Source organism: Myxocyprinus asiaticus, chromosome 2, assembly GCF_019703515.2.
Source record: "Myxocyprinus asiaticus isolate MX2 ecotype Aquarium Trade chromosome 2, UBuf_Myxa_2, whole genome shotgun sequence".
NCBI lineage: Eukaryota > Metazoa > Chordata > Actinopteri > Cypriniformes > Catostomidae > Myxocyprinus > Myxocyprinus asiaticus.
In genome coordinates this window covers 52,821,499-52,848,936 of record NC_059345.1, presented here as the reverse complement: position 1 = coordinate 52,848,936, position 27,438 = coordinate 52,821,499, and the positions used below count along the sequence as shown (strand labels likewise).

The 27,438-nt window shown below is 38.4% G+C and overlaps 1 protein-coding gene across 1 annotated transcript; it reads left to right on the top strand.

The window, feature by feature from the left end:
- The first annotated feature begins 4,340 nt into the window (after positions 1-4,340).
- LOC127452111 (period circadian protein homolog 1-like) lies at positions 4,341-27,047 on the top strand. Its single transcript, XM_051717334.1, is given in 21 exon segments — positions 4,341-4,556; positions 11,030-11,829; positions 12,289-12,542; positions 13,022-13,143; positions 13,665-13,866; positions 13,981-14,175; positions 14,310-14,495; positions 14,607-14,760; positions 15,453-15,696; positions 17,062-17,170; positions 17,275-17,410; positions 17,687-17,805; positions 18,381-18,527; positions 18,663-18,989; positions 20,635-20,930; positions 20,932-20,989; positions 20,992-21,443; positions 23,970-24,168; positions 24,594-24,786; positions 25,038-25,188; positions 25,364-27,047. Coding segments are annotated over 20 exon segments (4,215 nt in total). The 5' UTR covers positions 4,341-4,556; positions 11,030-11,452; the 3' UTR covers positions 25,658-27,047.
- Positions 27,048-27,438: the final 391 nt, after the last annotated feature.

The following is a 27,438-nucleotide window of genomic DNA, read 5'->3' as shown; positions in this document are numbered from 1 at the left end:
ACCAGCAGATGGTTCTGACATAACAGTGACAAAGAAGCTTGCAAAAAATCTTCAAGAACTGCATTGCTCTGAAGATTTAATGTTTACTTTATCATTCAGATGTGCCAAATATCGTTCAATGTATTGCCCATTAAATTAACTCAAAAGTGTATATTATTTTTTTTATTAAAAAGAACAAGGCAAAAATTATTTCTCAGGAAAGGTGGAATGATAGTAAGAGCCAAAGGAATCTGAGTGCACACTTCCTGCTCTACAGCATAATAGGCACGATCTTGAATCCAGCTTCTTATTTACGTCTAATAGGCAAATATCCTATGAGTAGATCTGTCTGTGATGTTAAATGGCTGAGGGGAGCTCGGGGGAATATTGAAGGTTCACTCAGTAATTTTTTCCTCATTAAAAAAGTTTAACTCCTAAAGACATGATCAGAATTGTAATTTTGCAATATATGTAGGAAATCATGAGCACTCACATTAAAATGAAGACTCCAGTCACATCAGTAACCTTCTACTTGGAGCACATGGGTGCTGCCATGTTAGAATCATAATAATAATTGTATTATTTGACACTCACTCACTGATTAAAGTTATCATGGCTGACTGTGAAAACTACATTTCTACAATGGCATCTGAAATTGAAAACTATTGATTTTAAATGATGATTCATCCAAGCCGCTAGGTGTCAGTGTAAGTCCAGGATGAAACAAAGAAAGAAGTTACTGAGCGCACATTTATGCTCAGTCCTCAGGGAAATTTTTCAACATTGTGGGAACAGGTAGTTAAACTGGAAGTTTTATATTTTATGTGATGGCAAAGGTACAGTTTTTATTACAGCTGCTCAATGATGTAATGGCCTTAATTGTCATCACAAAAAATTCAATTTAACTACTTGTTACATTGTTTAAATTACCCACTTGTATGTAACTCATAAATATGTGCTTGCCAGTCTCATATGAGCTCTTATGTCTTCTGCTCAGCATTACATGCTAAATGTGGAAATTTTCTTTTCTTTTTTCACAGACGAGGGTCGTTTACAGCCTTTCATCATTCACCCATCAAGTCACATAGTGTAGCATTGAATGCCGTGAAATTTATTTATTTTTTATTATTTACACAAACAACAGCAAATCATGTGATTCTGGTGACTTTAGGAGAAACGTTTTTACATTTTCTTGTGTATACTGTGTAGCATTAATTTATAGTGTCTTACAATGACCTGTACCATGGCACAGTATTGGTAATACCATGTTTATATATATATATATATATATATATATATATATATATATATATATATATATATATATATATAAACCGTGTGTGTGTGTGTGTGTGTGTGTGTGTATACTGTATATATACTGAGTTGAGACTGTGATTGTGAAACTGTGCTGTGCTAGTTTCCTTCTCCATAACAGATATTGTTTTCCTTTTATCAGGCCCTTGAGATTAGGCTAATATTTGGAAATATCTGAAGGCCAGTTATTTCCTTATATCAAACATCAGTCGAACAGAACCTACAGTATATTACACATGAAGGAAAACTTGGTCCATATCTCTCCATAAGTCTTGGAGGTCCAGACTTTAGAGCCCTTTATGTACATGCCCTTATATTTACAGTGCAATGTTCTAAGCATGTAAAGAGCATGGATGGCTGCTCATTACTGGTTAGGTCAGTGTCTTTTGAAAAAAATATATAGTATTTGTTATGGGGAAAAAAGCAGCCTAAACACATTTACACTTTAACTACACAGCTTTAACTTCAAATACCAAAGTTGTAATAAAATGTTAAAAAAGTTAATATATTCCACCTAGATTACTTCACATGAAACTATAAAAATGTGTGTAACAGTGCCATTTACTGCTACAACGGTAAAATCGTGTTAAATATAGTAAGTGTGATGTGTAATTTGACCTGTGTTATTCCCATTTATTGATTAAAATAGCAACATCTTCTATGTCTCTTTATTGCTATCTCTTTGTACTTTAATCCCAGATAGTAAAATATACTCAGTCCAGTTCCGGTTAGCCTATCCCTGTGGCCTGCTTCCGTCTCCTGTACTCGGGATGAATCCCTGTTCACTCCCTGATTCAACTGGGCCAGATATGGCAGCCAGTAAACGCGCAATGCAGCAGTTTAGATGGAATCGGCCCATCCCTCTATTGTCTAGTGCGTGCCAGAGCTGGTCTGAATTCATATATATATGTACGGTTCATAGATGTTACATGTATAATAATGATATTTATAATAAATAATACATTTCTTCAAATATATGTAACCTCATAATAAATATCAAAGAACTCTTGAATGAGAAGGCCTATGACCAAAAATTATTTACAACATTACACTAACAGAAATTGTTTAATAAGTATATACTTTTAAACATTTACAACATTTTACTGTATAATACATATGCATTAAACGCATTTTATTTATTTTTTTATTTGTTTTACAAAAAGCAGAATAAATGCGCTTGAAAGGCAATTTTACAACTTACAATTCACCAAATTGGTTAATCTTTAAATAAAGTACATATAATGAATTCAGAATATATATGTGAAGTGTTTAATTAAACTTAATCATGAGTATGAACTTTAAAAATGTAGCAGACCTAACCAAAATGAATATGTTATGTTATGTTGTTATTAAACAATACAGTTTGGTAAGAGGCAAAGCAACTACATTTTCTTTGGCATTAATGTTTCTAATTTTATATTTAGCCAACGTAAACAGATTTAAATAATTAAACCAGTTGTTTAAATCAAACTATTATCAGGAATTTTTTAATGAAGCAGCAATTGCGTTGGTCTATGCTCATTTTTCCTTCAGGCATCTCTATCAGGAGCTTGTGGTCAGGGCTGTAGCTGGGCATTCTGGGGCCCCTAACTGTATATTGCTTTGGGGCCCTTTCCTATTAAAAAATACAGTTTAGAATTTGTTGTATAGGCCTACAGTACACTCATCTCAGTCCAGAAACAATAAAAGTGAATGTTAACTTGCCTTACAGAAGGAGCTGCTGTCAAATAACTGCCTATATGTATCGTGTATTAACCTACTGAGTACAAAAATCCTTCTGGCCAGTGGTGTATGTGCATTTCCCCTCCTTTGCTGTTGATGTCTCTTTTTGCAAACGCGAGATAAATAGCATAAATTTGCTTCAATGCAGGACAATCAGCCAATTTCACTTATTTACTCTATATTTTTCAACTGTCTTGACTCTTTTAATGCGGTAATCCTCTGTTTGCTTTAACCATACTGTCTATATGTGTGGATTTAGTTTTTTATTTGTCATGTGATGGTTTTCATTGTCTTTGCTCTGATCGCATCTCTTTTCTAATCCCTGCAATAACCCATACATTTCCTTAAAAACGGCTCTTCTCAACACCTTGAGAAGTTCCTAACAAACAACATTCAGGGCTGGAGCTCATAATGTTTTGCGCTGTCGACACCGCCCCCAACTAACTATACTCGCCACACATTGGGCATTTGGCAAAACAGACGGCCCAGTTTACCAATCGGGAAAATGGAGGTCAGCCTGTTTCACTGCAGAGCACGATGGATTCATCCATACAGCAACAGCTAACCACACCGCCAGCCGCGTGACTTTTCTATTTTTTTTTTTTTTTTTTTTTTTTTACCAGCCGCGTGACTCCGAGTGTCTCGGAAGCTGCTTGACGTCACCATCAGCCTGCCTCTGAGGCACGTGTAGCTGTGCATGGACTGGTGAATGTATACTGAACATAGCCTCACTTGAATGCAAATATGGGGTCAAATTATATTCACACTATTTATAACACTGCTTGTTTCGTCGATAAAAAATATATTTGAATGATTATTTAGATTGTTTGTGTATGTACCTAACCTCAGGTTGTATGCTACTACCGTACATCTATTTGGAAGAGAACTTGTGCAAAATACTGTAACAGCTCTTTATTTACTTTCTTACTAAATAATAATCTGAATATATGAAATAGAAAAATCATCAAATGAGAGAGTAAACAGGTCAACTTGTGTTGTGATAACAGCGTGCAGCTTTACATTACAGTAAATCTTAGAAGTAAGAATGAGTAATAGAATTAGATTTATTTCGTTTGTTGATTAACAGCAGGAGGTCGTTTTTACAAGGAATTTTGTCATACTGCCGACAACACACTCTCTCAACAACAACAGGCGCGCTGCAACGTGACAAATGCTGAACGTGTTCCGAGCGACCTCTGTATCAGCCAATCAGCGAACACTTCATCTTAAAATAGGCGTGGCCAACCAATCGTATCCGTGATTTGCTACGAGCACAGCCAATAGAATTGCTCGAAACGACGGATTGTAGACGGATTGGAAAAAGCACGTGTACTCGTGTGTGTCTGGAGGCTTGGGGAAACTGAAATCTGTATCACACACAATTAGGGCGCAATGTCGGTGGACTGCAGAAGCAACAGAATACATTTTATAGTCTGCCAACGTTGTAACATCAGGATTGCACTGTAATTTTGCCCTGGTATATGGAAATTGAAGGAATTGTCCTCTTGTTTAGAAGACAGAAGAAGAGTTTGATCCAGGAGGTAAGCCCAGCACTTATTCTTGAGGTTAGATTTGACGATTGGGACTTTTGTACATCAGTCGTTTTCTGGGTCAGGTCATAGTTATGTGTATCACACATTTATTCACGTTTAGTTTTAGGGGGTTTTCAAGCCGAACACGCCACTGTGTTAAAACAGCTTGACGCAGCGTCAGCAATAAAACAGAACGCATGTAGCGGCGGTCAAATACGTCCGTATAGCGCATATTTATATTTATATTGGGAAACGGTTGAAAAACAGCGCGGACGGACGCAAAAAACTAATTCGGTGTGAACTACCCCTTAGTCGTACGCACAAATTAAAGCTGATCGTCCTGTTTTGTTCGACTACGCCTCGTTTGATTATATTTTCAAGGCCTGAAACAAACATTCCCATCTATGTATTCAGCGAATTAAAATGAAGTGTATTCACCAAGTGTGTTGAACAAGCAACGCCTGTAGTCGCGAGCTTGTATATATGTGACGCCACATAAATGCGTATTTAGCGCTGTACGATGAATTTGCGCTAATAAAGTGCTGATTTAGATTAAATCTCGACTATAAGTCTGTCGATTGAACGCGTTAACTTAGTGCGATTAATTATATGAAAAATAACGCGTTAAATTAAATGACGCAAATTTTTGTAAATTTCGCCTTTTTTTTTTTTTTTTTTTTTTTTTTACGAATTTAAGGCTGTTTCCCACCCTACGTTTTAAATTAACACCGCATGCTAAAAACAGCTCGTGTGATTAGAGACGATTTAAACTAGTGAGACGCAACGCGTCAGTCTGACGCATGCGTACACAGTAGATCGACCAGCAAGAAATAGCGCGGAGGAAAGTAGGGCAATAATATGGTTATGTTCAATGATATGAAAAAAAAAAATGTTGTGACTTTTAAACCACTTGGTATTGTCTAAATGTTTAACTTGACTGCTGCCGCGATGTATGTATATGATGTAATGTCGATTTGCGTTAATTTTCATAATCGATTGTCATGAAAATTAACGATCGATTAATCGTTAACTTTATTACCACAAAACGCATATGGATTACTCCAAATAATATGTGCTTGTAGCCTTCTGTTTAATTATAATTGAAATAAATATAAGAGATTTAAGTATTGGTATATTCCTTTTGAAATATTTTAGCTCAGTGTATTTTAATGCATTTTAGGCTGGAGTTAGTAAGAATTTGCAGAGAAGTTAAAGGTGCTATATGTAAGATTGACAGTGACTGCAGTGCAAATTCAAAATATTAGAGAGTTGTCTGCCCCGCCCCAGATTCGAAGCTCATGCGGGTTGCCAGAATGTTGACATGAAAATTATCCAACTCAGCATCCGTTTTTAAGGATTTCTGGGCTTTGAGCTGTCTCCACCTTTCAAAGGCATCTCCAGTATTTATCCTTGTTTTACTACGCCTCTGTCATGGTGGTTTTTAGACGGATGGCGAGGCTTTTTAGGTCGGGTGGAATCTGTTATCTCTGATCCAGTTTGTTTGCTGGCTTCCATGATGTAGCACGCAGTGTTGTTTGCCTGCAAACTTGTTGAAATCTGGCAACCCGGCGGTGCAGAAATGCTATTGGTGAGAGGGCAGTGGGTGGGATCACACAGGCCAAAACATAAACATAAATTCCGGCCCGGAATGGAAACTTCAAAGTAGAATATACTGGCTGTAGCATTGTTATCGGAGAAGCCAGTATTTAAACTTAGCATGTTTCCTAATTCTCTAATGACATATTATGGTCATTTTATGATTTAGTACAGTCAAAATATTACATATAGCGCCTTTAAGGGTGCACAGTTGTGTTTTGGACAGGACTGTAATGCATCGCGAATGATGGTAAACAGTCTTCACTGCTTGCATGATTACTGAATGCATTTGTGCTGAAATAGTTTAATTGATCATCGATTTAATCGATTACATTTTTAATGGTTATTAAAAATATCCCTAGATGTATTGCATTTGAATGATCTAAATTATAATGTTTATTTTTATATTTATAGTAATTTTAATTATTATACACTAAATTCTTTATTGAGGTGCCTTTCTCAGTTAATATTCATAAGCGACATCATGTAATTAATTTGATTAAACATTTTAATTGATAGACAGCCCTACTTATTACATTATTATTATTATTTTAGTCGTAATTTTTGTCTTTTGGGCGAAAATGGTCTTTAAATTTTCTCAAGATTTAGTCAACTAATTTAAGTACATTTTTCTGACTTAAATTGTAAAAATCAAATAAAAAAAATTGTTGAAAATGACAAACGTGTGAGTCATACAATATTCATACATATTAAAAATATAGATTTCTGATCATTAAATGTAAAACATATGCAAAATGTCCTTGTGAAAACCTGGCCTCTTGTAATAATAGCATATAAAGAGTACTAAAGTATTAACTATTAGAATTTGCGAATGGCTCTAGGATATTGCATTGCTTGTAGTGTTTTACGTAAACAGTGTATTCAGAACAAATTATGACTAGCATGCAAGTTAGTTCAAGTTCAACAGTGTATTCATTTCATTGTCTGTGCAGATGTATTGCGTTTTAGTTGTAGATACAGTGGATTAATCTCATACAGTTTATAAGATGCATGTGATTAACCCCGTTAGTTAAGTGGTTAATTTTACCAGTGTTCAGCTCTTTCAAATCGCGAAGCTCAAGCATGGAAATCCCCAACCTCAGCAAATTTATGACTACATTATTTGAATAAATTCTATTTTAGATTTTTCCTTCTTCTAAAAACATTGCGTGCATTGTTAATGCCTTGCTGTATTTTTTTTTCTCGTCATATTGTTGTAAACAGTAAGTTTGAATTCAAATCAGTTAATTATCGTCGTGGTCATTTTCTTGTCATCTTTCATGTCATTTTAAGATTTAGGTCATTAGAGATTAACACAGAAGCTTACTGTTTCGATACCAAAAACTGATAACATCTGACGTATGAATATCATTACGTAAACATTCAGTGCACAAATTAAAATCATGATATGTCCTTGTGAGATTATGTAACAGCAAAAGCTGTGATTTAATAAGATAAATATATAGTTTGCACGTGCTTTAAATGTGAGTACTTGTGAATGGGTGGAGCCGGTGTTGTTGACAAAGACACAAAGTGCTCATTCATACCTTTTAGAGATCCTTGGCTCATACACGGAAAAAACCTTCATGAGCATAGAGCACTCTGTTTGTAGCAGATGACAGTTAACAGAGCGTAAATTCAATTTGTAGCACGAAGCACGTACAATCTACACATTTATTTAATTAAATAGCAGTATTTTGTGGTTTAATAATCACTTTGAGTCACGTAGCCACCGGCTTTTCCAGAGTGGGAAGCTGTCGACAGAGCTCATTGGTCAAAACAACACAAACACTTCAAAATAAAAGCTCTGCCAAAATAAAAGCTCAATTTAATATATCACTACTGTATAGTTTTGTAATATTCACTGTAATACTACAAATAATAATAATAAATCAGCAATATCTCACATCTGTGGTGCTCTGTTATGCAGCACTTTAATTGACAAAAATAACTCCAATGTATTTTGGGTTGTGCTTTGAGGTTCTGTATAAAATCACTTTAAAAATAATACAAAATCATGTTGAAAATAAATTGTTATACTTTCATTTGATTCAAGTTTTAATGAATTCATTTATTTAAACAATATTTTGGTGATGAAATTGAAATAAATTGTACATATGGAATTCAGAAAAAATAAAACAAAAAAACAAATATCGGACTCGGTATCGGCGAGTACCAAAAAGTAAGTATTGGTACTCGTACTCGTTCTCAAAAAAATGGTATCAGGACATGCCTAGATTTACTAGGGATGAACTAAAGCAACACAATTCTAGAACATTTTCTCACAACTTGATTTTAATGCATTCTATCCATTTCAGTTTGTAAAATGGAAGTTTAATTAATACATTTGAGTTGGGACTACATCAATACTTTTGTGGTGTTAATGTTACATAGATGAAACTGGGCAGGGGATTTCCATTTCTCAGCATGCTTTGCATGGGACTTGATAGGAGTTAAAATTACATTTATATTTAGTCATTAAGTGTTATTTTATGTGTTTTTGTGCAAGATGAGTTTAAAGGGGAATAGTTGTTAATGTTATGTTTTGTTATGTTGAGATGTTGAAGAGTTTCTGTCTTGTCTGAGTTTTGGGGGGTAACCATTATGGTGAAGAGTGGAGCTTGAGCAAACGATGAGAATAGGTAGAGGTCACACATGAAATTGATTGATCGTTTCGTGGAGCAAATGCTGTGCTAACCATAGCATAGTTACTAAACTATACTCTGTAGAGCTTCCATTTAGCATTTATTTTGCATGCTAAAATGTACTTTCATTAGTTTCACTAGTACATAAAAAATAAGAGATTTATTTTTTGGGATTTACTCAATTAAACTAGGTTTTTTTCTGGGTTCTTAGATGTTTGTGTTGAGATTACATATTCATTTTAAATTAAGAAAACTCATTTCAAACATGTGGAACCACTGTCCATGATTAAATCAAGTTCAGCAAAAGATATTTTTTTTAAGTGCATGATTAAGCGGTGGTTCTTGGAATGCAAACATGCATCCTCCTACCATCATGTCTTAAATTCCATTTTATAATAGCTGGACAACAGTTTCATTTTCATATCATGCTTTGCTTCATACCACAACAATCTTACCTTGCTTAGTAAATTGGCAAGGATATGAGAAATTGAATGGAAACCAAACTGTTAGGTGTAATGGACTGTACTCTATATAAGGGCGGTTAAAGTTTCAACATGGATGATCTGTCTATGGCTCTTTATGGCACATTTATGTGTAGTGGTAAGCTGTACTTCACTAATGTATCATACACAATGAATAATGTTATAGCTAAAATAGGTTGTTCTTGTGGATAAGATTATAAGGAGGTTAAGCTTTTCCAGTTGGCCTCCTAATAAAACAAAGAAGAGAGACACTGAAGTAATAGGCCTAGTTCTGTTTTGCACATGATTTACAACCGTTTTTTTAAAGGCATATCATCTAAACCTGAACAACTAGTTGAAGAGCACAACAGTTAAATGTTGATTACTTGATATTGCCGCAGTGACCTGAGAGTTCTGTCAGATTTGAGCACTCTTCATTTAGCAAATCACTTTATTCCCACTCGATCATTAATTCCCCAGTATAATGAAATATATCCTTCTTTGTCTTGCTTGTCTTGTACTACACAAGTTCAGCGGTATGAAATGTGCTCTAGATGGATTACATTTTTATGGCAATGGATGACCTAATCGTATGCAAAACAGGCCATAGGCTAAAAGACAGGTGAAGTTTTTCATTAGAGGTCATTTGAAAAGGCTTAGGCCTGCAAAAGGGGTTTTCAATGAGAGGACTGTCATCTCCTAGAGGTTTAGGATGGAACTGCAGGAGGCATGTCAGATTGTGATAAGAATGTCAATGCCAAATTACATTTAATCTTTTAGCATTTTTAAACTTTAATTAGAATAATGAAAATATAACCTGCTTTTTTCATAATATTTATTTAAATGTTAAATGATTTAGATCACAAAGGTGTCCAGCATACCAAAAAGTTTGGGAACCATTGTTTAGAATGGTCTTGATTTGGGACATTCAAACTGGGAGATATTAAAGTTTAAATGCAGTGCCAAGTTTCCATTCAGTACCACTAGCTACTGCCCCATGTATATTTATATTTGCCATGTTGTTAATATATCTTAGAATAACTGATTGGCTTACTAATTGTTACAAGATTAGTTTACAGGAGGTATTTGCTGTAAATAGTAATTCACAGTTGCACTACTAAAATTGTAGGTCTAAACTCAGTAGCTCCAAAAATGGTATTGGATCATTAGAGTGCCGGGCCGGCAACAATCCCAGAGAGGAAGCATATACAGTAAGACAACACTCAATATATATACTCCGTCCCCTGGTTGTCTGATGAGATTATGTGTTCTAGAGGGATAAAGTGAGAATAAGTGTTCAGGTTGAAGTTACTTGCTGTTTTTGGACCACTCAGGAATAACCCCATAAGGTAAATACTCTATTTATTGCCCAAACACAATCAGCAGAGGTCCAGTATAATTAACCCCCCCCCCCCCAACTAAGATTCAGATTGCAGTGATTGAAGGTGGAGATGTAGAGGGTGGATGTGTGGCTATATAAACTATACTCTTGGTTACCAAGGAGACCAGATTTGAGCTCATGCGTTCAGCACCCCTTCTGTGCCTGCGCATATGTGTGCTTGTGTTTACACTTAAAATCGCTACATTTTTTAAGAGGATTGCATGATATGTGGAATTACTGATTGAAAAAGGTTGGAGACCAGTAGCATTTTCAGGCTGTCCAGAAACAATATCATCTATCATCCATTAGCTAATTCAAGATGAATAACTAGCTGCATACTTCTGTTTGTCTGTTTATGTTTTAAACTGACACTCACTTTTTTGTTCCTTTTCTTGACAGGTGTCCGCTGAGACGGGATAAAGCAGATGAGAAACAAACAAACCCTGAAAAAAAGCTGTATTTCTCAGTGGCTGTTTTTGCGCTCTCTCTCGCACTGTCACACTCCATCTGCCTCTGTGCAAGTAGCCAAGTCTGTTTCATAACAACCAGTCCTGTCTGGTTTTCTGTGCTAAACAACAGTTTTGAGGTGACGTTTAACAGTGCTGGAGGCTACAAGCCACTTGTCCACTTAAATAGGCCTCAGAGGAACTAAAACAATCAGACACACCATGATACTTGTTCGTGGAATGAATCAATGAAGAGTATTTACAACAAAATGATTTCACATTGTAGTTCATCCAGTCCAACATAGTGAACTTATTCAACGTAATCTGTTATCAGGTGAATCTCATCACCTAGGCAAACATTTATTCTCACAGTATTATGAGTGATGACAACTCCGACTCTGCCCCCAGCAATGATACACATAGAGGGGCAGACAAAGCGGCAGGGCCTGTTAACTGTTCCTGCGGCATGAGTGAAAGCTCTCCCTCATCAAATCCGGCGAGTAGCGGGACGGGATTGTCACCGGGAGGGGTATCTGATCCCAAGGGATCCACAGGTGACAACCAAGGGACACATTCTGATGATACGGATGCACTATCGAGTGGAAATGACTCTGGGGAGAGGGAGAGTGAAGAAGGAAGGGATAGAGGGAACGGATCCAGAGGGAGACGGTCAAACAGAAGTTATCAAAGTTCCTCCAGTCAGAATGGAAAGGACTCTGCTATGTGCCTGGAGACTACGGAGAGCAACAAGAGGTAAGAGAGGGGGAAATGTGGCTTTACTTTTAAAATAGTGAGTATTTCAACTTTTACGAATTGGCCCCATTCACTTCCACTGTAAATGCCTCTCTGTAAACCAGATTTTAGCTTTTTTTCCAAGTCAAAATAATTTTTTGTGGTAATCATTATTATGCCACAATTGAGCTTAACTTGTATTGAACCCGGAACATTGAAGGGATAGTTCACCCAAGAATGAAAATTCTGTCATCATTCACTTAACCTCATAAAAGTATATGTTAGGCAAAATGTTAGCCCCAGCCCACATTCATTGCATGAATAAGAGATGCAATAAAAGGTTTGGAACAACATGAGGGTGAGTAAATGATGACAGAATTGTCATTCTTGGGGCAACTATCCCTTTTAGAAATGTGTTGGTTTATCACTGGTTAAATGTCTAAATTCACACTCTCTTGTTGTTAATCTTTGCCTCCCCAGCTCCAACTCCCAGAGTCTCTCTCCGCCCAGCAGCTCTCTGGCTTACAGTCTGTTGAGTGCCAGCTCTGAGCAGGACCCACAGTCCACCAGTGGTTGCAGCAGTAACCAGTCCGCTCGTGTCCAGACTCAGAAAGAGCTGATGAGAGCACTGAACGAGCTGAAGATCCGCCTGCCACCAGAGAAAAAGATGAAGGGACGCTCCAGCACCCTTAACGCCCTCAAATATGCCCTCAGCTGTGTCAAACAAGTTCGAGGTGAGAGACTGAAGAGAGGGAGTTTGTGTATAGGTTTTATGTGTTCTGTGGTTTATGTAGAGACCACTGCAGTATGCCTTTCGTGGGGTTATTTTCCCCCTAAACAGAGTGGCTCTGTGCCACTATCAGAACATTGCTCTGTTTGTTTGAGCATTCTGACCAGCCTGACAAAGCAACATTTGCTCAACCAATGGCATGAGTTTTGGGGTTGGACTATGTTTAGCCAAACTGGTGGAAACCTGTTCCGGGCATTCTGTTTGGTGACAGTAGTGCGCAGAAATGACATGCTTCACCTTTAAAGAATTAAAGATAAAATATAATTAAGAAGAGTATAGTAGGAAGTTCATGGGTGTTTCAGAAAAGGTGGTAAAATTAAGGCCTATAATGAAAGAAATGGCATAATCCAGTATTGTGCACTACATGTGTACTCATGTCTAGTGATGTTAAAGAATGTTTGTGCTTATTTCTTTTTATTGTAGCCAATCAGGAATACTATCACCAGTGGAATGTTGAGGAGTGCCATGGCTGCAGTCTGGATCTTTCCACCTTCACTGTTGATGAACTGGACAATATCACCTCTGAATTTACTCTCAAAAATACAGTACGTTGTCTGTGACACACGTTTTTTCTCTGTCTTGGTTATAAGTTGACTTGTGATATCAAGTCTACATAGGGTAACATAATGTTCATAATCTACAACTAGCTTAATGGAAGAAAGCGTGGAAAATGTTGACATTAATGTATTTCATCACATAATTTTCCCCAAATCGAGGCACAAATTCATATTTTTTAAGACTTTCTTCTTTTTCCCCCCATGAAAATGTTATACCTTACTTTTGGTGACCATAAAACACATATGGTACCTGTGAGGTCAAGAAGATTCTCCTTGCCAGCAATTTGATCAATTATCTTCAATACCCCTTGACCAAAAGCACATTTGCCTTTAGAAAATATAATAATTAGTCATTCTTTGGTTCACATTTATTTCATACATATAACATGTCATACAGGACTCGACGATAAGATGGCTTGGGTTTATTTGCCTTATTATACATTAATAAACCACATTATTTTGTCAGAAGTTGCTGTCACTACACACTTGTCCATCTTTCTCCTGTGCAGGACACATTCTCCATGGCGGTGTCGTTCCTGTCAGGAAAGGTGGTGTACATCTCACCACAGGGCTCATCTCTTCTGCGCAGTAAGCCAGAGAAGCTGCATAGGGTGCTGTTCTCTGAGCTGCTGGCCCCTCAGGATGTAAGCACCTTCTACAGTAGCACAGCACCCTGCAGACTACCTTCATGGGCCTCCTGCATCGGCTCTGGTATGTTTATTCATGGTATATTAAAGTCAAGCACACCTATTCTTAGCCACACTACTGTATACAAATGAAGGTTTATGCAATGAAATTAAATTCTCTCCACTTCTTTGACTGTAGCCTCTCCTCCGGTGGACTGCACCCAAGAAAAGTCTATGTTTTGTCGCATCAGTGGAGACGTCTCATCCAGCGTTGATATGAGGTACTACCCTTTCAGACTCACGCCCTACCTGCTCACGCTCCGAGACTCGGACACGGCATTCCCCCAACCCTGCTGTCTGCTCATCGCCGAGAGAGTGCACTCGGGATATGAGGGTACATCTATACATGCACATTTTCTTGGCTTGTTTATTAACCCATCTGTTTTTTGCCACTGTTTGCATTTGCGGAGGATGTTTCAGTTGTTTTAATTGCTTATCTTCCTGTCTTTCTCTCCATCCCTCCCTCAGCTCCTCGCATTCCTCCGGATAAGAGAATATTCACCACCAGTCACACTCCCAGCTGTCTCTTTCAGGAGGTGGATGAGCGGGCAGTTCCTCTGTTAGGGTACCTGCCTCAGGACCTGGTGGGAACTCCTGTGCTGCTCCTCATCCATCCAGAAGACCGACCTATTATGGTGGCCATCCATAAGAAGAGTGAGTCCATTTTCCCCTCTCTGTCTTTAGCCTTTAGCCTTCATCCATTTTGTATTTTTTTTTTTATGAGAGTAGTGTGGCACAATATATTCAAATTTCTTTCTTTCGCAGTTCTTCAGTTTGCAGGGCAGCCGTTCGAGCACTCTCCTTTGCGGATGTGCGCTCGCAATGGAGAGTATCTGACCATTGACACCTCTTGGTCCTCCTTTATTAACCCCTGGAGCAGGAAAGTGGCCTTCATAGTTGGCCGCCACAAAGTCAGAACGTAAGAACGCATGTTTACGAGTACATACAGGGTCCAAAATTATCAACCGACAACATAATAAAAAATAAAATAACAGAAACTGACTCATCTTTAATGATTCTGCTAGTGACAAAATAATACCATTATCATAGAAACAGTACTTTTTTATTCATTTTTGATGGAAAATAATGCAAAATAACATTTCATGGCTGGAAAAAAATATTGCTAGTAATTAAAATATTAATATATTTTTAATTCACTTGCTATAGACAGGTGTGGTGAAAAGTTAATTTTGGTCCTGGAATACACATACATATATGCACAACTGTATGTCTTCAGTTCAAAATCATTTATTAAAATGATTTACCTACTACACATACTTCTACAAATGTGTTCAACAGAAACACACATGAACACACACATGTAATTCCTCAATCACATGTAGACACAGATAGACATTCACAGATTTTTGATGAGTTCAATATTTTTCTCAAGGACAATTTCTTTATCTTTGTAGTTGAAGTGTAGCTCAACTGATAGAGCATGACACTAGCAATGCCAAGGTCACAGGTTTGATTCTTAAAGAACAAATGCTGATAAGTGTATAAAAACTGATTAAGGCTATATATAAGTCGTTTTGGATTTAAACAAATGTAAATGTCTCTGATGCACTCGAACATGTACCTATTTACCTCTCCACTCTTTTCCTCCAGCTCTCCACTGAATGAGGATGTCTTTACACTGCCGAGTGGTCAGGAGGAGCGGGCCCTGACCCCAGACATCGCTCAGCTCAGTGAACAGATCCACAGGCTCCTGGTGCAGCCTGTCCACAGTGGCAGTTCTCAGGGCTACGGCAGCCTGGCCAGCAACGGATCCCATGAGCTCCAGCCCAGTGCCGCCTCTTCATCAGAAAGCAGTGGACCAGGTCTGGAGGATCCCTCTCAGTTCCATAAACCTGTAAGTGTTTTGAGATGCGCACACACTTGCACACCTTAAAATTATGACATCAGATTAATCAAGTAATTCATTAAAAAAAAAAATTATTTGAGAAAGATTGCAAAGGATAATACACAATACCAGTATTCAGTCGGACCATGAAATTTGCTCAGTAATTTAGCTTGGACAAAACATCTGTAGTTTGATAAATAAGGTAGAATATGAAGGCATGGGATCAAAACATTATTATAAGATTGTTATCAAGATCTTAAACTGAAATAATACTAGTGAAGTATTTATTTTAGTTTTTACTTTTTTTCTAGTTTGGAGGGATAGTTCACCCAAAAATGAAAATTCTCTCATCATTCACATCATTTTAATAGAATATTTAATCTCTGTAGGTCCATACAATACAAGTCAACAGGGTCCAAAACTTTGAAGCTCCGAATAGCACAAAGGCAGCATAAAAGTAATCCATATAACTCTGGTTTAATCCATGTCTTCAGAAGAAGATGATGATGATAGGTGTGGGTGAGAAACGGATCAATATTTAAGTCCTTTATTACTATAAATCTCCACTTTCAAATAGCCCTCCTTTAAGTGCTTTTCTCTCCTAAGAGCTCTTCTTTTGTTTTTGGTGATTCAAATTCTTTGTACATATCGCCATCTACTGATGCAGAGAGCGGAATTTATAGTAAAAAAGGACATAAATATTGATCTGTTTCTCACCCACACCTATCATATTTCTTCTGAAGACATGGATTATACCACTGAAGTCTTATGGATTTATTTTATGCTGCCTTTGTGTTTTTTGGACCTTCAAAGTTTTGAACCATGTTGACTTTCATTGTATGAACCTACAGATCTGAGATATTCTTATAAAAATTATTTGTTTGTGTTCAGCAGAAGAAAGCAAGCAATACACATCTGGGATGGCATGAGGATTAATAAATTATGAAAGAATTTTCATATTTTTTTAAGCAACAAATGGCAGTTTTGTAGTGTTTAAATTTTTTGGCCTTCAGACTGGAAAAGTGTGAAGTTATTAAGGTCAGGAACACCGAAACACCAGTTAGGAAAGATTTAGAGTGTGTGTGTGTGTGTGTATATCTATATCTATCAGAGTTTTACATTAAGGCATTAAAAAGACATGGAGATTCAAATTTTTTTTGCTGAATATAATTTCTCCATATCATTACCTACAAATTGCTCTTTGTAAGGGCAAACTCTATAAAATGATTTTTACAATTCTGTATCTAGTAACAATCAGCACTAAGTGTGAGGCACTACAGTAAATTCTGTCTGGCCATATTATCGCTTGCTAAATCTGTATGCACACAGAAATATGTTACCACATGGACAGTTATCTCACTGACTTTTTAACAGATGACCTTCCAGCAAATTTGCAAAGATGTTCACATGGTGAAGACTAGCGGACAACAGGTCTTTATTGAGTCCCGTAGCCGACCTCCTCCTAAAAAACATTCCACCACTGGTAAACACACATACAAACAGATTTGGTATTTACTCTGAAGTTTTATGGCAGTATTTCTTTTTTTGTGGATTATTTACCACTTTTGTTCTGTCCATGATAAACAGGTGCTTTGCAAGCCAGTGAAGCAGCAGAGCCAGGTTGCAGTTTTGGCCCTAGTGATGCCCCACTCTCAAAGAGCTCTGCACCCTCATCTCCCACCTTCTCTTATCAGCAGATCAACAGCCTAGATAGCATAATCAGGTGAGTTTTTCAGATCATTAATGCATTGGTGGATTTCCACTCAGATAAAAGAGTCTTTGTACCTCTTATATCAATAACAAAAAATGCCTATGTGCGTTATGTTCAGTTGTCCATAGCAAAGCAATTGCTTTGTGGTATAGGCATATATATGCATGTCAGTAAAGTGAGTAATGGATCTTTGGACATTAGGCATGTAATTTCATTAAATGCAACTGCTGCAGTCCAGTGGCAGGTCTTGGGTTCAGTGATTTAACATGCATTTGTTTGGTTCCTCAGGTATCTGGAGAGCTGTAACATCCCCAGCACAGTAAAGAGGAAGTGTGGCTCCTCCTCCTGCACCGCCTCCTCCACATCCGATGAAGACAAACAGCAGGACACTCATGGCAATACTATAGGTGGGCATTGCAATACTAAACTAATGCATTACAGTACTGATTGTATGTAGTACAATGCTAAATGTAGGGGAAGGTGGGAAAAGATGCCCCCTCCTAAATACAATCTGCATTTACTGATATTGTAACATGTTGGATTATGCATCATTCATTTTATTATTAGAAGGAATAAACGGAAACATTTGCTTATTTAATTGCTATAGCACAAAATTGAAAATCATAAAAAGGGGCCATCTTTTGTTTTTGTTTTGGAAAAAGATTACGAAGGTATAATGTGAAATTATGAATTGGGCACAATGCAAAAGAGTATTAAGAAAGTACATGGGGTCAATTATGATTTCATGATGAATGTTAAACAAGCTAAGCTTTTAAGCAAGGTCCTTAGAAAATGTTAGTGGTAAAAACAATGAAGATTCAGAACAGTTGTTAAGATGTGCAAAAGATAAGGTAAAAGTGGATGTTTGCTGTAGCACAACGTAATGTGAACAGCACAACGTAATGTGAACAACACAAAAATGGCAGGCATAAACTACAACCTTCAAGACAAGATGTGCATTAACAGATGCCTTGAATTGCAGTTCCTCGGGTGTCATTGGTAGAGGAGAGAGCTTTGTTGCCGCCACTGGCTTTGCACAGTAAAGCAGAAAGTGTTGCCTCTGTTACATCCCAGTGCAGTTTCAGCAGCACCATCGTCCATGTGGGTGACAAGAAACCTCCTGAGTCAGGTGGGCAACTGGGTGTGAGTGTGAATAAGACAGTGAAGCAGGGACATTGTGCATTCCAGTTCTTTAGGAAGACATTCTGGAGTCCTCCTTTGTTATCTCACTTCCATCTTCTGTTTCTTTTTTGCACTCTCACAGATATTGTAATGGAGGAAGCCCCTTCAACTCCAAATACTGCTCCTCCTGCCACTCAACCCCAAGCTCCTTTCATGGCCACACCCTTTCTGCCCCCTAGCCCCGCCCCTCAGTCCGATAGGGATGGAGTGAGAAGAGGAGGTCCAGGAGGAGCCGGGACAGCTGGAGGAGCAGGTGGAGAAAGGTTGGGTCTCACGAAAGAGATCTTGTCTGCGCACACACAGCAACAGGAGCAGAACTTCATGTGCCGTTTCAGAGACCTGAGTAAACTCAGAGTGTTTGACCCAACTTCAGCTGTCCGACGCCAGACATCTGTGCCCTTAGCTAAAGGTAAGGACAAGCATGTAAGCTTTCACACACAATGCAACATACACAGTACACTCTATCCTCCAAGAAAAAAAGTTTTTGCAATTTTGTTTTCTGTTTAACATCAATATTAGAGTTTTTAATTATATATATGTATATATATACATATACACACACACTCACTCTCTGAGCACTTTATTAGGAACACTATGGTCCTAATAAAGTGCCCGATGTGGTCATCTGCTGTTGTAGCCCATCGGCCTCAAGGTTCTACGGGTTGTGCATTCTGAGATGCTATTCTGCTCACTACAATTGTACAGAGTTACCGTAGCCTTTCTATCAGCTCGAACCAGTCTGGCCATTCTCTGTTGACCTCTCTCATCAATAAGGCATTTGCATCCACAGAACTGCCGCTCACTGGATGTTTTTTGTTTTTGGCACCATTCTGAGTAAACTCTAGAGACTGTTGTGCATGAAAATCCCTGGAGATCAGCAGATCACATTTTTTTTGTTTTTTTCCTATTCTGATGGTTGATGTGAACATTAACTGAAGTTCCTGACCTGTATCTGCATGATTTTATGCACTGCATTGCTGCCACGATTGGCTGATTAGGTAATTTCATAAGTAGGTGTACAGGTTTTCCTAAAAGTGCTCAGTGAGTGTATACAACAATCAGCCATAACATTAAAACCACCTGCCTATTATTGTGTAGGTCTCCTTCATGCCGCCAAAACAGCGCCTACCCGCTTCTCAGAATAGCATTCTGAGATGAAATTCTTCTCACCACAATTGTACAGCAGGGTTATCTGAGTTACCGTAGCTTTTCTGTCAGTTCGAACCAGTCTGGCCATTCTCTGTTGACCTCTCTCATCAATAAGGCATTTGCATATGCAGAACTGCCGCGCACTGGATGTTTTTTGTTTTTGGCACCATTCTGAGTAAATTCAAGAGACTGTTGTGTGAGAAAATCCCAGGGGATCAGCAGTTACAGACATACTCAAACCAGCCTGTCTGGCACCAACAATCATCCATGCGATTATCTAATCAGCCAATCATGTGGCAGCAGTGCATAAAATCATGCAGATACGGGTCAGGAGCTTCAGTTAATGTTCACATCAACCATCAGAATGGGGAAAAAATGTGATCTCAATGATTTGGACTGGGGCATCATTGTTGGTGCCAGATGGGCTGGTTTGAGTATTTCTGTAACTGCTGATCTGCTGGGATTTTCACACACAACAGTCTCTAGAATTTACTCCGAATGGTGCCAAAAACATCCAGTGAGGGGCAGTTTTGTGGACGGAAACGCCTTGCTGATGAGAGAGGTCAACAGAGAAAGTCCAGACTGGTTCAAACTGACAAAGTCTAAGGTAACTCAGATGACTGCTCTGTACAATTGTGGTGAGAAGAATATCATCTCGGAATGCTATTCTGAGATGCGGGTAGGTGCTGTTTTGGCAGCACGAGGGGGACCTACACAATATTAGGCAGGTGGTTTTAATGTTATGGCTGATCGGTGAATATAAATTACAAAATAAAACACTTATTAATAATCCTCTTGCAGTAAAATACGCTAAATTGTGATGTCCGACATCTTTAAAAAAACAAATGTTGGTATTTCTGAAAATGTCCCAATATTCTCAATTTCTCTCTCTTTCTCAATTTTAGGGGTCCGCTGTTCACGTGACTACCCAGCAGCAGGCAGTAGTGGTCGTAGACGTGGTCGAGGAGGCAAGAGACTGAAACACCAGGAGACTTCAGAGCAAGCGGGGTCTCGGAGCACAGCAGGCCCTCTGAGAGGTCTCCTCCCTGGGGTTCCCACTCTGGACCGGATCTTGAATCCATCCATACCCTTGTGTCCCACAACCAGCTCCTCTTCCTGGCCTACTTCAGGGTCTCAAGCTAGTGTTCCCTCCGCCCCTTACCCTCCCGGCGTTCTTCCTTTGTATCCTGTCTATCCTCCTCTCTCTCACCCTGTCTCAGACCTCAGCATACAGACAGGTCTACGCTTCCCCCTTCAGAACTTGCAGATGGCACCTCCCATGGTTCACCCAATGATGGCATTTGTTCTGCCAAATTACATGTTCCCTCAGCCCAATATGGGCATGCCTCCACAATTCTACAACTCAACCCTGGCTTACCCTTTCCCCACCCCTAACACGGGCTCCCCTGGTCCTTGTCAGACCCCGAACCAAGCCCCACGTGCCCACTCTCGCTCCAGCACCCCACATTCTTATAGCCAAAGAGAGGCTGGGGCAGAGAGAGGAGCAGAGTCGCCTCTTTTTCATTCCAGATGCTCCTCGCCCTTAAATCTACTTCAGCTAGAGGAGTCACCCAGCAATCGGTTTGAGGTGGCATCAGCGTTGGCTTCAGGGCAGCAAGCCACATCTCCTATGCTGGGACAAGGAGGTGGGGCTGGAGGACAGGCCTCCTCCAATCAGAGGGGCTCAGCGGTTGACTCAAAAGATAACGAAAATGTAAGAAAAATAGACTGTCATTTAGCAGACGCTTTTATCAATAGTGATGTTTTTATCTGTTAAAACTTTATCCAAAATGAAACCGCTAGCTAAATGCCATCAGATTATTTAAACAGATCTTTGAGAGATCTGTTAAGCCTGAGATTCAGAAGTATACCTCATGCGTAATGTATTAACGTGTGGTCAACTGTAGACCTTACTGGTTGTGTTTCAAAAAGCCTGTGAAGAACACACTCTGTATTTCACTCCAAAATCAAAGGGGAAAAATTATAGCTCTGTTTCAGACCCAAGCTCCCTGGTTGTCTCCTGCCTTCTAAGGCACCATCTTATTTGAAATGGAACCTCACAAGTGACTGATTTGGAACACACTACATTAGCAACATCTCCATACATCATACAAATAGTGCTCCTCACACATAGCACAAGGCAGACTCAAGTCACAAATTATTTCAAAAGTTTGGTGTTAGCATGTTGCTATGATAACACAATACATTGTGTATATATATATTTAATATATCTGATTTTGCCAATACTGATAACTAGGTGGTGGAATAGCAGATAACCGATTAATCAGCTGATATTTTTTAAATTAGATTTAAAGAATGTAAAAAAAAAAAATTAATAAAAAAACTCAGTCTTTTCTTACTGTGGTAGACATAGAGACTACAAGAGTCCAAAATTAATAAAATCCCAGATTCAGTTTATTGTTCAACCAAAATCCCAATAATAACCAGAAAAAATAAAGATTAAGTGCATAACGTATGACTTTTAACTGTAAATAAGCCCAAAACACAGAAGTGGATCTTATTTGTAATATAACAGAGGCTTGGCTCCGTTACAATGCTCTATAATTAAATATTTACCAAGTTAAGCTTTTTATAGCCCATATATTCCTCATATGAAGAGTTTGTATACGTATATATTTCACCATATGAGGTTTAATGAGGAATAAGGTTTATTATTATTCACAAGATACGAAGTTGGAGACACAATGTATATGCTGATAGGGCACATTTCCATATAGTCCCATTTTTCTTTGCATGCCCTCGCTTCAATTTAGATTACATGATTATTAAATCAAAATAGCAGCGGCCATATAGGAACATGGAGGAACAAAAAACAGTTGTCAACTATCGGCATAGATTTTTGCCAAAAATGGATGGTTCCAGAAAGCAACTATCGGCACCGATCAATCGGTAAAACTGAAATATCGGTCTACTTCTAATTTGTGTATATATATACACAGATCAGCCACAAAATTAAAACCACCTGCCTAATATTGTGTAGGTCCCCCTCATGCTGCCAAAACAGCGCCAAACTTCTCACCACAATTGTACAGACCGGTTATCTGAGTTACCGTTACTTTGTCAGTTCTAACCAGTCTGGACGTTCTCTGTTGACCTCTCTCATCAACAAGGCATTTCAATCCACAGAACTGCCACTCACTGGATGTTTTTTGTTTTTGGCACCATTCTGAGTAAATTCTAGAGACTGTTGTGTGTGAAAATCCCAGAAGATCAGCAGTTAAAGACACTCAAACCAGCCCATCTGGCATCAACAATCATGCCACACTCCAGATCACTGAGATCACATTTTTTCCCCATTCTGATGGTTGATGTGAACATTAACTGGAGCTCCTGACCCGTATCTGCATGATTTTATGCACTGCACTGCTGCCACATGATTGGCTGATTAGATAATCGCATGGATGTTTGTTGGTGCCAGACGGGCTGGTTTGAGTGTCTTTAACGGCTGATCTCCTGAGATTTTCACACATGACAGTCTCTAGAATTTACTCAGAATGGTGCCAAAAACAAAAAACATCCAGTGAGGGGCAGTTCTGTGGACGGAAACGCCTTGATGAGAGAGGTCAACAGAGAATGGCCAGACTGGTTCGAACTGACAAAGTCTATGGTAACTCAGATAACTGCTCTGTACAATTGTGGTGAGAAGAATAGGGTTGGCGCTGTTTTGGTGGCACTAGGGGGACCTACGCAATATTAGGCAAGTGGTTTTAGAGTGTGTGTGTGTGTGTGTGTGTGTTTTATATATTAGAAGTAGACGATATAACGGTTTTACTGATTGATCGGTGCCAGTAGTTGCTTTTTGGAACTATGGTTATCTGCAAAAATCAATGCTGATAGTTGCCTTTTTTTTTTTGTTTTTTTTTAAGTGACATTTCTCTCTCTTTGTGCACTTATCTCTGATTAGTTTATCACAATGCATTTGGGAATTGCATTTTCTGGGAAGGATATGTGTGCTGCTGCCTTAGAATTTGACGAAAAGAAGGTGTCTTAGATATTTTGGAATACATTTTGGGATTAAATATGTCCCAGGTATGTTCTTGACAGCCTTCTTTAGATTTACCTGACAAGAAAGTAATCTTATTCATAAAAATATAAAAAAATAAAATAAATCATAATCAGAACATGGCATTCATTGAAGAAAATTCTCTTTACTCAACCATGATCCTGATGTTATGTCATATCACGCTGTAGTGTTCTAAGCTTGTATTATCCTTTGCAGGGTGAAACAAATGAGTCGAATCAAGATGCCATGTCCACCTCCAGTGATTTGCTGGATTTGCTGCTGCAGGAGGACTCTCGCTCGGGCACCGGCTCAGCCGCCTCAGGCACTGGGTCGTCGGGAACAGGCTGCTCAGGGTTGGGCTCAGGATCCTCTGGATCAGGATCCAATGGCTGCAGCTCTTCAGGAAGTGGAACTCGTAAGTGCTTTATTAAAGACAGATGAATCAATAAATGTCAGTGTCAATATTGTTTGGTCCAGTTTACTTTGTTACTAGATGTCTAGATGTTGTGTAATTCACAATTTTAAGTTATAAAAGTTAAAATTAACTTTGAAATGAAGAAAACAACACATGTGCCTGTCTTCCCTCTGGAAGCCATGACAAATAAGCACTCCTGACATAGGCCAGACCCCCAGTCTCCACTCAGATAACATACACCGGTTTCTTTCAAGAAACTCAGATCCTTTGAAATGGATACTTTAAGGGTTATTATGGATAGTTACTTTATGTGAAGGATTAGAATGTCAGGACTTTTCACCAGTTAAGATGGGTAATATTTTCAGTTTTTTGAGAAAAAAAAAGTGCATGGATGAATTTCTCTTGTTTTGTGTTTACTTAAACAGGAAGTAGTCAAAACAGCAATACCAGCAAGTACTTTGGCAGTGTGGACTCATCAGAGAACAGCCATTCCCGCAAGCAGACAGCAGGGGGAGATGGAGAGGCACAGTTCATCAAGTGTGTCCTACAAGACCCAATATGGCTGCTCATGGCCAACACGGATGAAAAGACTATGATGACCTACCAGCTGCCTATCAGGTAAATGTTGCATAAAATTTTCACTTCATCTCCATAAACATCACTGATTTTAAATTGCAGTTAATTGTGTGTCTTATACTAGAACTACACACCAAATATGATTATAACCTCAAGGTATTTCAATCCATCTCGTTATGATGCGCACTTTTGCAAAAGAGAACTGTTCCCATGCTAACACCCCATGAACACGCATTACTAAACACCCACTGTAAAAGGCTGATCAAAGTTGCTGTGGTTGTTTTGTGTTACAGAGATAGAGATTCTGTATTAAAAGAGGACCGTGCTGCTCTGCGAGCCATGCAGAAACAACAGCCTCGCTTCACTGAAGAGCAGAAGAGCGAGTTGAGTCAGGTTCACCCTTGGATCCGCACTGGACGCCTGCCTCGTGCTATTAACATTTCTGTGAGTTTAAATTTCTTAAATGGACTATTATTCCAGAAATGAATGCAAAATTATTTTAAGTGATTTCCACTTTATTAGCCAGCAATGTGCTGTCATTTAAACTGGATTTGTTAAACAGATATGTCTATACTCTTTACTGAAATCCTCTTTTAATAACATGGTATGCATTTTTCAGGCCTGTGCAGACTGCAGGTCCTCTCCTTCTGCCCCTTCTGCGGCTCCCTTCGATGTTGAGATCCATGAGATGGAGTTCTGCGGTGTTTTGGAGGTGACGGAAGACGGCACCACAGCAGGAAAGCAAATCCAAGTGGACACAGTCATGGACAAGAGTAAGTTAGAGGGAAAGGGTGACTTGTGCAAAGACAAGGAGATTGAGAAGAATCGGACTATTATGACATCACAAATCAATGACCAAGAAATGATGATAGAAGAACAGGAAGTGACCTCTCCTGTTGAGATGACCCACTAAAGACACTAGTTGCCATCGGTCAGCAGGACACGTTGCTCATATCCTCAACTGATGACATCATTTGTGTACACATTAAATTATGCAGTTGTAATTATTTATGTAGATGAATCCTTGTCAATAAATATTGAGCCAGCAAGGCTGACAGAAGATGAATGTGAAGCAGAATATCCTCTTTATGGAAAGACTGTGACATTATCACTCTGTTGCATAGTCATGGGATATTTTGTTTTTTGCAGACAGGTTTTGAACTGTTAGCTTTTGTGACTTTGCAGGGAACAAGGGGGTACTTGGTTTTAGACCGCACTGGATTGGACAAGTCCTCACACCCCACTGCTCAATTCCAGTTTTAGCGACCTACATAAGCACATTTTGTGGTGCACTTAAAATCTATTTCAAATATGTAAGGGTTAAACTTCATGGCGTTGAGTTAATGTAGGTTTGGTAATACTGAGCAGAACAGACTCAAGGACTCTGAGGAAGTTCCAACTGTTTCTCGCCTTGTTCATTTGACAAATGATAAGGAAATGTTCTTGTCATTTTTACAGTTGCACACAAGCTTGTCAAATTAGGATTTTCAGCCAAATGTACACACACTAAACAGGCTTTTTGTTTGTTTGTTTTTAAGCATTCTGTATATATATATATATTTTTTTTTTATACATTATTGGGGCAAAGGAAGATTTTTATGTGATGTGTGTAATTGTTAAAAGCTTGAATGGATTGTGTAAAATGAACATTGCAACTGAAATCGCCTCAAAGAGGCAGGCAGTAATTATTGGTCAAAACTATTACGGTTTACACTCACCACCAGTTCCAATTTGGAATTTTTGTTACTATCACAACAGTATCCATGGCAACAGTGAACTTTCCAAGAGTATTGGTTGCTAAGGCATCTTGTTGAATAGCACTAAGTGATGGAGAGGTGCAGATGGGAACGACCAGAGAAAGGTTAAGAAATAGTTCACTCAAAAATGAAAATTCTGTCATCATTCACTCACCCTCATGTTGTTCAAAACCTGTATGACTTCCGTGGAACACAAAGGAGATGCTAGGCGATATGTTAGTCTCAGTCACCATTCACGTTCATTGCATCTTTTTTCAATACAATTTATTTACTTTTTTCATGGATGAAAGAAATTAATATGGGTTTGGAACAACATGAGTATGAGTAAATGATGACAACAGTTTCATATTTGGGTTAATTCAGATTCTCATAAAATTGTATTTGTTATCAGCTGGATGGAGGTTCCTCCCCCTTTCTCGATCTTATTTTAGTAACTTTTCTCTGTCAGTTACAGTCATGTTGCTTCAAGTCGTCTTGGAGAAGTTTTTAAGTATTTTTGTGTATTTCTTTGTATATGAAAAAGAATAAAAAAGAATATGGTTTACACTTGTAGTCTGTAAATATTCCATGAATCGAAATTAAAATAGGATTTGAGGGATTATAAGAGTATACAGTGAATATACGTATGATCGAAATGCACATTGTATGCTTTGGAGACGGAAGAGTGAATTAATAAGCGGTTTGTCCTACCAAACCACAGCCATTTAGTTTAGTCCACTCAGCTATTAAAAACACATACAGAGGTTTTTCCAGTCACAAACAGCATTGCACATGCACACAAATTACAAACATATTTACCCAAGTATGATGCACACACAAAATGTTTGTGATTAAAATGATTATTGTATATGAGAGTTATAAAAGGGGATTTTATGTCACTGGGATTTTAATGACATGGTTGCTTGTGCCAGTGCCCTGGTTAGAAAGTTTAGCTTGA